This window comes from Nomascus leucogenys, chromosome 11 (genome assembly GCF_006542625.1).
Source record: "Nomascus leucogenys isolate Asia chromosome 11, Asia_NLE_v1, whole genome shotgun sequence".
In the NCBI taxonomy this organism is placed as follows: Eukaryota; Metazoa; Chordata; class Mammalia; order Primates; family Hylobatidae; genus Nomascus; species Nomascus leucogenys.
In genome coordinates this window covers 28,611,037-28,628,407 of record NC_044391.1, presented here as the reverse complement: position 1 = coordinate 28,628,407, position 17,371 = coordinate 28,611,037, and the positions used below count along the sequence as shown (strand labels likewise).

The following is a 17,371-nucleotide window of genomic DNA, read 5'->3' as shown; positions in this document are numbered from 1 at the left end:
TGAGTTTTTCCCTGTTTTGCTAATGGGGGAGGCTAATATTCCTAAAAGATAACTCTTGACTGTTCTGACAACATTTTAGAGCTAACAGCAACTGTCCATGGCTCTAGAAGCCTGATTGTTACTTGTCAAATTGCTTCCGGTGTTCTTTCCCATATGAAAGAGGGGGGTGACTGACTGGCTATTAGGGCAATAGGGGATTTGATGTCTGTTTTACCACACCCCAGCCTCCTGGGTGTGATTTTGATTTATATTAAAACTGACAAAATGAATCAAATGTTTGCTGACTTTGTGTATACAGAATAGCTTGGGTTGGATCTTGAGAGAAATTACCTGTTGGAGAGGTGAAAGAGAAAGTTACCATGAACACTCCTGATTTTATTTTATTATTTATTTATTTATTTATTTGAGACGGAGTCTCGCTCTGTCGCCCATGCTGGAGTGCAGTGGCGCGATCTCGGCTCACTGCAAGCTCCGCCACCCAGGTTTGTGCCATTCTTCTGCCTCAGCCTCCTGAGTAACTGGGACTACAGGCTCCTGCCACCGCGCCCGGCTAATTTTTTTTTTTTTTTTCTGGATTTTTAGTAGAGACGGGGTTTCACCGTGTTAGCCAGGATGGTCTTGTTCTCCTGACCTCGTGATCTGCCCACCTCGGCCTCCCAAAGTGCTGGGATTACAAGCATGAGCCACCACGCCCGGCCAAACACTCCTGATTTTAATACATCATGCCATAGGATGAGGTTAATTTTTAGCTCCGTTGAGAGGAACCAACTACCACCCTGCCGCATAGTAGACAGTCTGGAGAAAAACAGTGTCAGTTGAAACCTCTACTTTCTCTAATTTCATTAAAAAATAATCTCATTGATGCCAACAACTGTGCTTCTGGGTAAAGTCGCTGGTTCACATTTTCAGTTTCAATTTCCCTTGCTTCTCTTGCTTCAGTTTCAGAAGCAACAGGAAGTTTGGGTAAATCTGTATCATTTAGATGTGAAGAGGAAGAAAGAAAACCCTTCATAAACACATCCTGATGAGTATCAGAAAATTCTATGCAGAGACGTGGAGTAATCAAAGAGCAAATTCAGAAAATATTCTCTAAGTTTAGTATTTGTAGACTACTGAATTATAAATTTATACTGATTAATACAGAGCAAAGGTCACATTAATATATTACATCAAGAATTTATATTATCTTGAGGTGATTGACCCTATGAGGTCACTTATAAATTGATTTTATGAGCACATAACAGTTTATCTCTTTCCACCCTCTAAGTCTGTATATTATTAACATACAGGAAGACTAGACTTGATGTGTTTCGAAACTTCAGACGCAGGTTAAGTTCCACCACTCAGTTCCGCTTCACTTGTTCTCACTCTGAGTCACTCAACCTCTGAACACGTTTTTCATTTGGTCAATTTATTTGAGCATTTGTCCAAGTAGGCTGAGTGGGTCTAAGTATAAGACATGAAATAAAGAGCCTGACATGGAAGACTGTCAGACTTTCAGAGAGATAAAGCACTGTTGACTTAAGAATCTCAGAAATAGCTGGTCATGTCTAAGTTAGGGTCCCGAAGAAAATACAGGTGATTTCACTTAGTATTTCCCCCATTCCTTTCCCCTTTCCATTTCCAAAATTTGGTATTTTGAAAAGGATGAAGATCGATTTGGAAGTAGCTTACATTAAAAAGGAACATAATAAGAGGAAATTGTAAAGTAACATTCTGTTAGGTTTCAAGGCTGATTCGTGTAACAAGCTGACCACAGCCCTAAGATATGCTTGAAACCCTTAGTGCAGGGAGACAAAATAGGAACAGGGCTGAGCCTGATGCAGCCTCATTTGGGTTTGGTTGTTGCTGCCCCACTTGTAAAAACAATACAGACTGCGAAATAGACAGTTGTCCCTCAGTATCCTTGGGGTACTGGTTCCAGGACCCCCTCTGATACCAAAATCCATGGATGTTTAAATCTCTTATATAAAATGGTATAGTATTTGCATATAACCTATGCTTATCCTCTTGCATACTTTAAATCATCTCTGTAATACCTAATATGAATGCTATGGAAATAACAGTTATACTGTATTGTTTATATTTTTGTCGTATTATTTTTTATTGAATATTTTTGATCCACGATAGGCTGAATTCATGGATGTAGAACCCACAGATATGAAGGGCCTGATTGTACTAACTGATACCAGATCATTAGGCAATTTTCTTATTGGGGCTACAAATCCAAAATCCAGACCACATTTCTCTGAGTAAAGGTGTAATTTTCCACTGAAAAGACTAAATGTTTTCACTGTCAGTTTCCCAGGGAAGAGGTTGGTTCAGGAGGAATTTTGGGAGGAGGGTGTCCAGAGTGTTAGGTGAGGGGAAACCTTCCTCATTTCTTTTAGTGCAGATGTCAATTTGGCTCCAATTCTAAAGAAGTGCTGATAACTGAAGGTTTCTAGTGGGGTAGCTGAACTACCTTTGGTGACCTGGAAACAGATAGCAAAGAGGGCAGAGCACTAGCCTGGTAAGGGTGGAGAGGATTCCACTGGAGCTTGGCTGCTCTCATAAAGTACTATCTGGGCCCTTTCTTTCATTATTCTGGAACAGTCAGGAAAGTCTGGTCTCTAGTGTGGGCAACAGGAAAATAAGTCTTTTCCCCAGGGTCAAACAAGATGATAGAAGTCACACCAGCAGAAGATGGTAGTGCCCACTGAAGCAGCAAGTTAACTGGAGTCACTGTCCCTAGGAGGCAGCCCAGGAATGGGCAAGAGGGCAACCCATTTCTGGGTACACATGACACTGTACCCTGGGAACCGCTGAGGATCATGAGGGGAATATTTTAAGGGTAGCTATTTCTGCCAGTAATGCTGGAAAGGATTCATGGCATAATGCCAATGATATGTAGCAGAATCCACCACAGTGTCTGTACAAAATATTTAAGTAGGTAATTCATTCTGTCAGTTATTAAGTGTTATGAATCTGAAATCATTAAAACAATGTACTGCAGAGGAAATAGGCAGATAAGCAGACCAGAATACAGTTTATACACAAACCAATAATGAAATATCATGTGGTAATGGTGAGTTAAAATAAATGTTGAAAGAAAGGATCGTCAAATAAAGTGTATTAACAAATGGGTAGCCATTTTCCTACCTCACTCCATATAAGAAAATAAATTCTGGAGGGATCAAAAATATAACTACAAAAAAATGAGACTATGAAAGAAAGAGGAAAACATAAGCATATTATAAATAAACCTTGGTGTGAGCAAGACACACAATTCAATAGCCCTAAGGAAAGATTGATTAATTGGTTTGTGTGGGAAAAAAACAACTTAAGTACGAAATAATCATAACAGTTCTAATACATACAAACTAAGCCAATATTCAGAGTTTATAAAAATTTTTAAAAACCCTAGTAATTCAATATTAAAAACTGGCTAAGATGAAATGCAAATTACCAATGTATAAAAAAAACACTCAAACCTTAAGTACAAATCAACAATTATCAGATATTAATGCAGTGATAAAACTAGTAAGTTTAATAATGAAAAACTTTGGTAAAAGGGGCAGGAAAATATACTCACAAATGTTGAGTGGCAGTATAAGGTAGTACAGTTTAAGAACGCAATTTGGCAGTATCTATGAATATTTAAATGCATACATTCTTTATCTCAGCAATTCCTTGCTAGGAACTTATCCTATGGCTGTCATTTCACACAATCATTTCAAAGATGTTCAGTGCAGCAATAATTATAATAAAAGTATCCAACTCAATTATCAATAGAGGAATGGCTAAAAAATTATGGCACATCCATGCAGAGATCTAGGTAACTATTAAAAAGAATTATCTCTAAGTTATTAAACAGTAAGCAGAAAAGGGAAGGAGCAGAATGATGTGTTTAGTTTGGAAATGAGTACAGTTCTGTTATTTTCTGTTTATGGCTGGACAAAGGGACTGCTGGGTGGGGCTGTAGTAGATTATTGTTTTTCATTTTATATTCATTCTCTTTTACCAAATGCATATATTACCTTTGCATAAAAACTTAAAAAGATTTTTAACAGGAAAGACATTATCCTCAAACCATGCAGTAATGCCCAACTTGAATATATTTGTTCAAGATCTAAGGAAGGAAACTTCAGGGGTACTGGAGTTATTGAAAAATAAATCTAAAAACATGCCAATGAAAGAAAATGGCTCTGGGTCTCAGAAAAAATGGTACACTGACTGCACTTGGGAAAAAACTGGAACTCCAGAAGAATGAAGTTAACTGGGCTTTAGCAAATTTGTGAATATATCAACTCTTTCACATGAAGTTGTACCTGAGCCTTATTCTTTAAATCTAGTTCAAATGCCACAATTTCTTTGAAACTTCTCAGATCCCTAAACACTTAATATATAGTCCTCCTATAGTTCTTTGTAAATACCTCTATCATAGTCCTGAGGAGGCTATTTGTTCACTGGCATGTCAGCCCCCAACTCAAATGTGAGATCCTTCAGGCAAGCCTTAACCACAGGTTTCGTCCTCCTTTCTCTTCTATAGTTGACAAACCATGAGCCTGGTAAAAGTTTGTTGAATGGGTGATTTAATGACTGGAGGAAAAAAAAGAGCTGTTGCTTTTTTTGGATTTTAGGATAGAAAACTTGTAACTTGAAATGTAAATTAATTATTAACTCGACACAGTTTTCTCCTTACCAGTGTTAGGAACGATCCTACCTTTTTTTTGTCATCACAGACCACTTGTTGCTTCAGTAACCAAGAGCACTGAGATACACCAAGTGACAGTGCTTTGGAATGTCTAATGGTCACTGTAGAGAAAAGGAACCTGAGCTCTCCTCCCTAACGACAAATAAACACAATCTTCTCCCCACACTTGAGGTTTTGTTCTTTTTCCGGACTATATTCTCCAATATAAATGTGAGGCTTTTTACCCGATGGTGTATGATAGGTGGAGTTCAAATCAAGATTTTCTTAAGTAGAAAACCTGTTTAGGGGTCCCTCCATATCCATGAGAAAAGCATTTTGTTTAGAGGTCTCCTTAAAAATGAAACAGAAGAAAGTAGGGGGCATATGGAGAACTTTTCTTCATAGTGAAAGGATGCTCACCATTTATTTCCTTTTAATTGATATATAATGTACATATTTATGGGGGAGAGAGTAATATTTTGATACATACAATGTATAGTAATCGTATAGTAATCTTTTTAAACTTTTTTGTTGTAGAGATGGAGTCTTGTTGCCCAGGGTGGACCTGAACTCCTGAGCTTCAGCCTCCTGGGTAGCTAGCACAACAGGCATGCAGCACTACACGTGGCTTTGTTATTTAAAAAAAAAAAAAAAAAATCCTATTATGTCCCAGACACAATTGGAAACAAGACAGATATGATCTCTGATAACAGTGCCTGGCAACTATTAGGATCATGCCTAGGATCTATTTGCAAATGGTGGGAAAAGGCAGGGACCAAATATGTGAGTTCTATCTAGCAGTATAATGGGTCAAAGAAAAACAGAAAGAATGAATAAGATCTAGTATTTGATAGCACAATAGGGTGACTATAGTCAGTAATTTAATTGTATATTTAAAAATAACTAAAAGAGTATAAATTGGATTGTTTATAACACAAAGGATAAATATTTGAGGGGATGGATACTCCATTTTCCATGATGTGATTATTACTTATTGCATGGCTGTATCAAAGTGTCTCATGTACCCTATAAATATGTACACCTACTATGTACCCACAAAAAATTTTGTTAAAAAAAGTACATAGCTCAGGTTGTTCAGTGAAGATAAGAAATTGCATTTAGTACAAAGACCACTAACCTGGGAGTCAGGAAAATTGAGTTGCCACTTCTGGCATTATTTGTGTCATTTTTCTAAACTTTAACATCTCTAGATCTGTTTCTGAATCTTTCAAACGAGGTGTTAGAACATCTTTAAGCTCTAGAAATCAGTAGTCCTATATTTTTATGTGGGAAAGGGCTCAATGTCTTCTATTTCCATGAATAAGAGAGTAAGACTTAAGCCAGAACAGATCTAAGAAAGATATGAAAATAATCTGACACAAGGCTTTGAGAATAAATAGTAACTTCTGAGTACTCTTCACCCTTGGAGTAGGAGAGAAGGATGCTAAGATGGGTCCACATGAGGCTGCTGGTCCTTTGTATGGGTCAACTATTTACCACTCTTTAAGATGGATACTTCCTTCATCTACCCTCATTATGAACTAGTTCAGCAGTCTTTATACCCTTGATTGAAGAAAGTAATTTCTTATGGCAAGATAAAAGAATCCAAATCAGCTTTGAGATCTTTCCAGCTCATGTGTGTACCTGCTTACCTCTACTGCTGCTTAAGAATGTCTGTGGACATTCTTCACCACTAGTTGTAAAAACCCTAGGGAGCCAGGGCCAACAGCTTTTTTTCCCCACTTTAGTTCTCTAAACTATGACAACATAAACATGATTTTTTAAAAGTTCAAAAAGGAAAACAGTGAATTATTGAATTTCTTTCCAATCCTAGTACCCTTCCCCAAAGGTACTGCCAACAGTTTTTATATATTCATACATTTATAAGTTAAATCATATTTATCCTTATTTGACATCATATCTATGTTTGGTCTTAATTCTGTCATCTTTCTATTTTAAATTCCCGCTTTAGCTTTCTTATATGGCCTGTGTTATCTTTAATTTTGTGTTTTCATTTTAAAAGTTATCAGGCTTAGAGTTTTGGTGATTACCTTCATTAACTATTCAGAATATATTACATCCCTATTTCTTGATATATTATCAATTTTACAAAATTTCTATTCTGAAAAGTAAAACCAATTAGGGCATGTATATATTACCTCTTACCTTGTCTTTGATATTCTATTTTCTAACTTGTTAATCATCTTTTCTATATCAAGATTTATAACATTTCAATATGCTTCTATAGTCTTATTTAAATAATTCTATAACTACATAGTTAAATAATTAACCACCATCAGTCCTGTCTCAATGTTTGTCCATTCATCTCTTTAGATGGGCTTCATCATCTAGATTTTTCAAGAAGTGTCCACCCTGACTCTTTCAATTTACCCTTACATTTGAAATCACTTGGCTTCTTCCTCCCCCAAGAATCTGGTAGACTTTGTTTCACTCTGCTTTAGCACTCAATGTTGCTACAGAGAAGCCTAAGTCCAGTCTGTTCTTCCTCTCTCCATCTCCCCCTCCCAAAGAAATCACTTAATTTTGTTGCTGCTAAGATGACAACCCCCTCTCCCTGCTCCCAGGACAATTTGCAGATTTTGGCCAGATCAAGAGCAACTGTATTTTTTTAAAATTATGATGTTAAAATTAGCATTTGTTACACGATCTCACTTTCATAAAACCATTTCTATCTATTTAGCTTACTATCCAATTTATATTTATGCATTAATTGGACCTACTTTGGGGGATGGTGGGGTTTGGGGTCCTTTTAAAATTTTTGTCTTTGAAATGGCCATCTTTAATGAATGTTTAAGTTTTTTTTAAAATAATGGAGCTTATCACTTTTTTTATGGAAAGATGACTTATTTAGTAAAAGTTGGTAGTAAATACACAAGATATAATGATGAATACTTTTTTGTAAGTTTTGAAGAAAAACTAACACAAAAGAAAAATGTTAAATGTTTAAAAAGAGGAAACAATTTCTCAAACAAACACTCTTGATTCTGACAATTTGGATGGGTTAATGGGCTTATGTCATAGAAATGGCATTCCCCCACCCCGCCCAGGTATCAGGATACTTCATAAACTTTAACAAGAAGAATAAGCCAGAAGTTTTCTTAGCAATATGAATTAAGAGTATAAAAGCCATTGAATGATGTGGATGGAAGTTTTTACACGGTTATGGCTGCATATGGAAATGAAACGATTTAAATGGCCCCTTTCGAGAAGAGTCTCTTGCTTCACACTCCATTCTTTCTTCTATGTAACATCTGGTACTTTCAGTTCCTCTTTTTTGTAAAGTGCTGGAGGTTAACAAAATACAGTAGTTCCCCCTTAACCATGGGGGGATACATACCGAGATCCCCAGTAGATGCCTGAAACGGTGGATAGTAGAGTCCATCCACCAGGACTGTAATAAGAATTAAATGGGATAATGCAATGTAAAACAATTAGCACATTGCCTGAGAGTATAACTCTACTGCACACAACTACTTTTTTGGGTACTTTGCTTCTAATAGAAGGTGAGTTCCTTGACAGCCACAAATATAATTTGCCATTTTATCCCTATTATCTAGCTCAATACTTTTAGTAGGCACTCAAATGTTGGTTAAATGATTTGGAGCTAAATTTGTCTGGAGTTTAGGTAAGGAATAGCAATTATTTAAAAAGGGGATACATGCTAGAGTCAGGCTGTGGAAGGTCACATAATCTGAGGTTATATTCATTTTATTCAATAGGTCATAGTGACCATTTTTAAGATGTGAGAGAGGACTGCCTTAATACTGAACACTGAAATCTTTTATCTATAAAGGTTAAGTTTTTCTCCCCACTGGTTTCCAGGTATTTAAGCACCCATATTTTCACTGGGTAGGTTCTAGAAGGAAACATTTCCTTACGAAAGAGGAAACTGCAGGATAATGCGGGCATCAATTCTCTGAGTGCTATCTCTTCTTTCAGCAACTTCTAGGCTGGTGAGAGGGAACTGAGGTTCACAAAAGATACACAATTTTTAAAAAAAGCCTTAAACACATCCATTTTGATAGAAAATAGAGGTAGCCAGGCATGGTGGCTCATGCACATAATCCCAACACTCTGGGAGGCCAAACTGTTTAAAGACCAGCCTGGGCAACACAGTAAGACCCTGTCCCTACTTAAAAAAAAAAAGAAAAAAGAATGGGGGCAATAAAAAGTCTTAAGAAACTAAAGACTTGCTGCTGCCAATTAGAAGAAAAAGAAAGGGTAAAAGAAAAAAACATGGAAGGAGAGATGAGTAGGAGAAGGTTCCAAGAGCTATAAATTCAAAGGCCAAAAAAAGAGAGAAATTCAGTCAGGTTTGTAAAAATTACTTTAAAAATCAGGAATTCTCTCTGTGGCCAATTATTCTAAACACATATTTACCTTCATTTCATCAAATAAACTGCTTATTACATAAACCTAATCAACATGAAAATGCAGTAGTTTTAATACTTCAATTACATTAAAAATCCAGTTATTAAAATATAATAACCATCCTTTTTCTTTCTGTCTCTGACATATACACACCCACACTCACCTACCCACACCCCACCAAAAAGTATAAAAACAAGGAAGACAGTCATGTGTAGAACTAAAGGAAAAGTTGAATATTACTTCTCTTCTAAACCTATGTTCTGGATTTTATCACCACCTTTCCACAATCTAACAATTAGACAAGAAAATTAATGAGAATGAACTGTTAGAGTTATAGAAGGGGAGACAATGCAGTTTAGGTAGTTCTATGAAAAAAAAAATTGAAGCTTACGAAAGTCAAAACCTGATTAGTTGTAAAAATGAAGACACTGTTCCCAAATTAGTTCTATGACAGCACATCATTCAGCAGTTCTAGAAATGAAGAAGTACTGTTAATCTTTCACTGGGCATTCATTAGAAAAGCCAAAGAGCCTAAGTTCTAGGATTGAATCTCATTTTTTAAAAAATGAGTATTTTGTTATTTCAAAGTAAGCTGTTGTATTCAACTGCACTATATAGGGGCAATATATAAGAAAGTATATAATGCCTTGGACAAATTTTCAGTCCTGGAGAAAAGCAATATTGATAACAATACAAGAAACACCAGCACATTTGGTAGAAGAAATGCAACACGAAGAAATGCAACATGGAGACAGTTTTAAGTTCTAGGCAGCAATACAAAATGCGTTCATTAGTAATAAACTCATGGCAAAACAAAGTTCACTTCTGTTTTACTAATACAGATGTATCTGGAGAGTGCCAATGTTGCCGAACTTATTCAACTTTAGTTAAATGTTCATTCATTCTTAACCACTAAAAAAATTTCCCTTGAACAATAAATATTGTCAGCATTATTAGACTTTAAGACAAAAATTATGTTGAGCTCTGCAGAGTACTTCCCTTTAACAAGGAGATAAATTCAGCAAGAATCTTCTTGTATCCTTTCCAGTACTATGAAGTCATACCTTTGGAAAACTTAAAATAGGTTTAATGGTATATATTTAGGTAAATATATCTACTTTCCACTGACTTAACAATTATCAGTACAGCTAGTTGGAAAATAGTTAGCTGTCTGAATATGTTAAATTATACAACTCTACTACTAAAGTAGTATGAAGTGGTATTTATCTCCTCAGCTTTTCTAAAGCTGTCTAATCCAAATAACAGTGTGCACGCATGCTTGCGTGTGCACACACACATGCTAATAAAGAACATACTAGGTAGCAGATTACTGAAAAATCAAGACATACAGGCTAGACTCAAGGGCCTTATGGAATTTGTAACTGTTTGCCTAGGAAGAGATAAAACACTAGGTCTGTTTTTATTCATATCCTGAAACTCCCAGACAAATCTATCAATAGACCTGAGCTCTGGATGAAGTATGCCTAAAAACACAAAAGTTTTTTAGCCTATAGTTTACATTTCGGTAAGCCTTCACATATACCCACAGCATGATTAAGCAAGGGTGGAAACTTTTTTTTTAAAACACATAGTTGGAGCAAATAATTTCATAGATAAAAGTAACTTCTGAAGTATATAAAATGTCTGTTATTCAACATTCAAGTCTCTGCTCAAATGTTACTTCCTAGTCTTCCTTAATACCCCCATCCAGAAAATTGTTCTGATATTTTTATTTTCCTAATGCCAATCTCTGAAATACTTTGTTTATTCATCTACTAGCTTATTTTCTAACTCTAGAATTAAGACATCCTGTATGTCTTGCTCACCACTGTATTTCTAGCAGATGCCTGGCATAAGTATTTGTTGAATAAACTAATTTCTCAGTGTATGAGATAGATCAAACTATACCAAGGAGCACAGCAAACTATACCAAGGAGCACAGAAGCAATCTCTCTCTAAATATATGAGATTCTCTCCCCTCCTCCGCCCCCACCCATCTAGACACACTTACCTGGACTACAGTGTTTCTAATTTTTTTTACAGTACATTATTCTCAGTCAGAGGTGGAATTTTTTTTGCTTTAAAGTAAATAATATATATTGCAGTAAAACTTAACGTAAGCCTATTCAAACTAAATAGCTTTGATGGGAAAACAATTTTAAACTTTTGGAAAAATAACCCCAAACTACCCATAAAAGACAACATTTATCTCACAACTTTTATATTGGTTAAAAATAATCAGATGAAACAACTTTGAACATGGCAATTTATTTTATGCATTATTTAAATCCGCTGTTTAAAAATGTTCAAAAGGCACTTCAAGAAACATTTAAAAATACATTTTTCTGACTTAATGGTGATCACTTAAAATAAGCAAGTCACCAGACATTTTTAAACCATTCATAACACCATTACCTTAAATAATTTTTAAATTCCAAAACACCAACATTCACTATGTAGTACAACACACTGCTTAGCAGTAAGATTAGTTTCCCTCTAATAATGTACTTCATGTAGATTATTAATTTGCAGGGCCCTGCAAAGTTATTAATATAAACTGAAAACTAGCGAGGTAAGGGAGTTGAGATAGAGCAAAATTCAACTCTAAAACTTTAAAGTTGGTTTCTCTAAAGAGAATTTGTAAAATTCCTTATTCTAGCCTGCATTAAAGTTTTCATTTCAAATCTTATATATAAACACATTTTTTAAACTATCACAGGTTGTCTCCCAGATTGCTTCAGTATGTTTCTGTCAGGCCTACTATAAAGTAGAAAAATAAAGAAAATGAGTTTTGTTTTTTGTTGTTGTTTTTGGGAAAAGGGTGAGTGGAAGAATCCAAATAACATTACTTCCTTTAATAATTGTAGATGTAGAATTAATTTAAAATTATAGATTTTTAAGTAGGCAGAGCCAGCAGGCATTATTCTTAGACTTTTACTTTCAATTTCATAGGGAACCCTAGTTAGTAGGTTTAAAATGATCAATTAAGTAATAAAAATTCTAATCACTATTAACAGCCAAATTAACCCTGTGAAGGCAGCATTTAAGAGTAACTAGAAAATGGAAGTTAGTAATAAAGCAAATAAAGAAGGGCAATAAACACCAGGCAGAAACTGTCAAAGAATTATAGTCTAATGACCTGAAAATTTAAATGGCAAATAAAATGCTAGATATAATTTAATCAAGGGATTCTTTCAGGTACAACAGTGCGTCAACCTGGTAATAACTATAGTTTGACAGTCTCAAAGAAGTGAAAAATTAATACTCAAGAAAATTGTGAAAATAACCAGTTAGCAAATTTACTGCTCAAATCCAACTCCATATTCAAAAAATATTAAGAGCCGATCAGTGATTTATTTTCATACCTCATTACAGTAAGAAAAACTCATCTGAAATTTATATTTGAAAGCAAACTGGGACAAAAGTCTGTTTTATCTATGAACTTTCCACTAGAAAATACAAGCATACCATTATTAGAGAACATAAGACATCAAAAGCCTTATGTTTTGAAACCATACTAAAATCATTTACCAAATAACAGAGATCTTAATCTAAAAGATAGATAGTGAATACATCATCATCATGAAATCTGGTTTTATGTGCTCTATGAAGTACTTGGAGAATTGCTTTTTTGTTTTTCTTTTGCTTTATTAGGTCACACAAAACAATGAATTAGCAGAAAAATGTATGTTATAAAATAGCATTTACTACTTCAATTTAATTTTTTTTACTAACAATTATGGACCTTTTTGAATGACACTTATGTATGCTTTTAATAAATTATATACTTATTAGTACTTAATGAACCCTTCCTGCCTCAATATAAAATTACTAAACTTGGAGAATTACAGATTTTATTGTGGGCCCTGGTGTTAATCACTTCAGAGAAGCTAAAAATTTGGCCAAAATGAATGATCCAATGATCCTTTAAGTTATCTTTATTTTATATTTAATATAGTGTGATCCTAGACTACACTGATTTAAAACATGCTTTTTGAAAAATGTCTTGGTAATGGGGCAGTAATCTTCAGTGTGTTTCAAACACTATCTGCACCAAAATCATGTAGGTTGTTGGGTATTGGTTCTCAAACTAGGATAAGAAAGACACCTGCAGAGTTTGCTTGAACACAACTGCTAGCCCCTGCCCCTGCCCCTAGAGTATCTGATTTAGTAGTAGATCTGAGATGGGGCCCTGAGAAAGGCTGCATTTCCAACAAGTTCCCAGGTGATGTTAATGCTGTTTGTTGGGACCACACTTTTGACAATCACTGCCCTAGGGTATCTGGTAAGAATGCATACTCTTGGGCCCCATGCTTAAATTAGAATTTCTGAGATTGGGGTCTTCAGATCTGCATTTAACAACATCCTGGGCAAGTGTGAAAACCACAGTTTAAGAATCACTGTGACAATTTGGCTCGGTTAATTTGACTATTACTGGCCAATGTATCAGACATCGCGTATCATATACATAAAAACGGAAATAATGCTAAATGAATAACCCCAAGCCTGATACGGTTCAAATGAACACACAGGGTTTGAATATAAATCCTACCTCTGTTACTTACTAGCTTTTTGACAGTGACAAAGTTACTTTAATTCTCTGAGCCTCAGTTTCCTTATCTATAATATGGGAATAACACCCAAATTTTGAGGATTAACACTATTATACACAGATTATCTAAGCACAGTACCTAGCATACAGTTGGCACTTGATAAATACTAGCTATTATTTATTTCCTTCAGTATCTGGTCAAAGCAAATTTTTCATTCACTTAAATGCAGTATTTACACTCCAACGTAACAGAATAATAATACAATCTTCTATTTATTGCTCCCTATTCTGGGACAGACAATGTTCTAAGAACCTTACATTTATTTAATCCTCATAAAAATCCTGTGAGGTAGGTAGTATTATCATCCCTAATTTACAGATGAGGAAATTGAGACACAGAGAGATTAAGTAAAATTGCTCAAGGTTACAAAAACAGTAAGTGTTGGAGCAAGAATTTAAACCCAAGCAAGTCTGACTCTAGAGCCCAGGATTCATCATCACATTCATTTCCTATGAGCAAATCTTAAGGTTTTTGGATATTTATAGTAAACCATTTATACTTCTAGTCAAGTAACACATATGAAAATTCATGTCCACACCATGGTGAAGAGTTGTTCAAAGAATAAAATGAATGCCTTGAAATTCTGGCAGATGATACTACCATGATAATAGGTAAAAACTGGTGCATGTTTTCACTATGTGGACAGAGTAGTCCATGGTTAGCCAATGAAATGAACATCCTCTCAAATATACCATTCGAAGAGGTCATGATTTTGACATGTTTTGGCACAATAAACAGAAATTACTTAGCCGGGCGCTGTGACTCACACTGGTAATCCCAGCACTTTGGGAGGCCGAGGCGGGTGGATCACCTGAGGTCAGGAGTTCAAGACTAGCCTGGCCAACACGGCAAAACCCTGTCTCTACTAAAAATACGAAAACTGGCGGGACCTGGCGACATGTGCCTGTAATCCCAGCTACTCGGGAGGCTGAGGCAGGAGAATCACACCACTGCACTCCAGCCTGGGGGATAGAGTGGGACGGTCTCCAAAAAAAGAAATTACCTAGCTAAATAGCAGAGTCAGTGGCATGACAGCCATGTAAAATTGGCATAATGATAAACATAAGGGAAATGTAAATATTTTGTACCATAAAAATAATCTCATAGAAAGTCTGTAAAATATTCTATGACACACTCAGTTCTGCTAAAGATAATAAAAATAAAAAATTTCTTTCCTTTCAGAAACTCTTTAAACAGAGTCACTAAAAATAGAATGAAACATTTGTGAATGTTTTTGATGACAGTCTTGACTAGGTATTCTGGGTTGTTAGAATTATCCATTAGCAAAACAATTATCCCAAAATAGCATCAACCTTCAGACTGTTATTTATAAATTATCTACTCTTTCAATACATAACATTTTTGTTTAAGCACTCTGCATTTTCTATTGTTTTTAATTCTCATCAAAATCTTGCATTCTAATCTTAACACTGTAACTAATAGCCACCTCAGATCCTATAAATTAATTTTAAAACTCTGTTTTAAACAAGTTATGAAAGGCACAAACAAGTTCTCATCCCAACAGGATGAGAATGAAATAAACCATAACTATGTAGTTGGAAAGAGTTTAAAATAATCAATTTAAAATGTCACTTAGTAATTCCTGAGAGTGGCACTGTTATAAGAAAAGCATCCTGAAATAGCATTAAATTTATTATTACCCATAATTAACAATGGGTAAATTTGGGAACAAATATGTAAAGTACATGTTTACAGAATGCTATGAACGGTTTGAGTAAATTAATGTTAATAGTGGAGAATGGTATTCAAGAGTGGCTGAACATATTTAGAAAAGAGACAACAGAGATTGCGTAAAAGATTACTAATTAGAATCAAGTATATAATATAGTCAAGGCCCATGATAATTTTAAGTGTGGTTTTATTAATGCACTTCAGGATAAGTGCCAGTCTTACTTTAGCTTTTTCTGGAAGAAATACTACCAGTTATAAATAATCACAGCAACATTTTCATTAGACAAAAACTCCGTGTGTGTGTGTGTGGGGGGGGGGATCACTTATATCATACTGCAAATATAAACTCAATTCTTGAGCTGTATTAACAACACTGAGCAACAATATTTCTTTCTAAAATTTTCTTTAAGGCAGATCTGTTTATTACTAACATGGTGCAGTGTAGTTTTAGTAAATTTAACTATTTTAGTTTCTCAGTGACAATAATACAGATGGTCAGAAAACAGGCAACAAAATCTCTTTTCTAGTTCCTCTACCTGGCCACCATTTAAAAAACACAAGTTCTTCATATATATAGATATATTTATATATTACTGTATCAAAACACATTTTAACAGACTTCACAGCTCATTTAAAGCTTCAGTTTACAGTCATTCATGTGAAAGGTTTCTATAAGGAATGTTCACTTAGAATTCCTCACTGGGATTCCAGTGTTCTATGTCAGAAATGCAGAAGTCCTTTTTCAGTGCAATGCTAGACATTTTACCTTTGTTCATTCATGATTTTCTTTCAAGGGTTTCCTAACTTCACTTTTGTAACTTCATTTTTGTTTGCTTGACTAATTTCCTTTAGTATATCTTCAGGTAAGGTAGGTTGATATCTGTATAAATAACCATATGGACGAAGATGATAAACGAGGTATTCTAACTCATACATAGTTGTAGAATCAACATAGTGAAAAGAAACTGCAAGATCAGAACAGCAACCAGGACCCTAAAAAAGTAGTGGAAACAGACATGGTTAATAAACAGCACATTGCTAGCATACAGTATTTACATATTTATAAATTATAGGACAAGCTAATTTTAAAAGAATACAAACATTAAAGATGGCAAGGTAAAGCAGAGGAACCTAATGTACTAGACCTGTGGAAGAAATCAATAGTTTACTTAGACGTCCTAATGATTTAAAACCAATCGAAACTGGTGAAACCAAGTGAAATTGTGGAAAGTATTTTTAACTGAAACAATATTCTCTCACACTCTTCAGCGGATAAAATTATTGAGATTTCTTCAAATCAAAGGAGCAGTTATACAAGGACAAATCTCCTTCTCCAACATCTGCTTTCTCTTCCTAATTTTCTCACTGTAATTTTTGGTGTGGCTCAGACTCAGAAACATACCTCTAGGGCATTCAATGACTACAAAGCTTTGCCCATTAGGTGTCTACAACCCAATACACTTCATCTATATATGTATCAACCCAAACAGTACAGTATTTGAGACAAAGCTCTCAAGCTAGACTTGGGTTTGAACCCAAATTTTGTGGGCTAGTATATGACCTTGAGTAAGTTATTTAATCTCTATAAGCTTCAATTTCCACATCTGTAAAAGGTGGTTGTTTAAAGGAGACAATGTGTATAAAATGCTTGACAATACCCTTTGCTTAAAATAAATGCTCAATAAATGTTAGCTATTATTGACTGAAAAATCTCATCAGGTGGCCCTCAGGTAGGTCAGATTTAAACCTTGGTCCAGTTATGTAATTCATAAATTCCTAATAGGGTTGGTATGAGAACAAAGTTTAAAATAAAACAACAACAATACAATGAATAAGAAAGCAACAAAATTAGGAACACAGAAAAACATGAATTAAGCAGTCAACCTAGAGTCAGAATTGGTATCTGGAGAATGTTGGTGTCATCCAGGTGACTCCAACAAAACTTCAGGCTCCATCTGACATCTTTGTAAAGAATGAGGGAGATAGTCTGGCAAGTTCC

At 35.0% G+C, this 17,371-nt stretch overlaps 1 protein-coding gene across 2 annotated transcripts in view; it reads right to left on the bottom strand.

Moving 5' to 3' along the window:
• Positions 1-17,371, bottom strand: part of C1GALT1 (core 1 synthase, glycoprotein-N-acetylgalactosamine 3-beta-galactosyltransferase 1) — a 99,263-nt gene that overhangs the window by 17,715 nt on the left and 64,177 nt on the right. Inside the window, exon 4 of one of the 2 annotated variants that reach the window (XM_030822128.1) lies at positions 16,139-16,365. In XM_030822128.1, the coding sequence (XP_030677988.1) occupies positions 16,162-16,365 (204 nt within the window). In that variant the 3' untranslated portion in view covers positions 16,139-16,161. Of the gene's footprint in view, positions 1-11,316; positions 16,366-17,371 lie in introns of those variants that run through there. The other variant, XM_003252544.4, reaches the window with a different exon arrangement.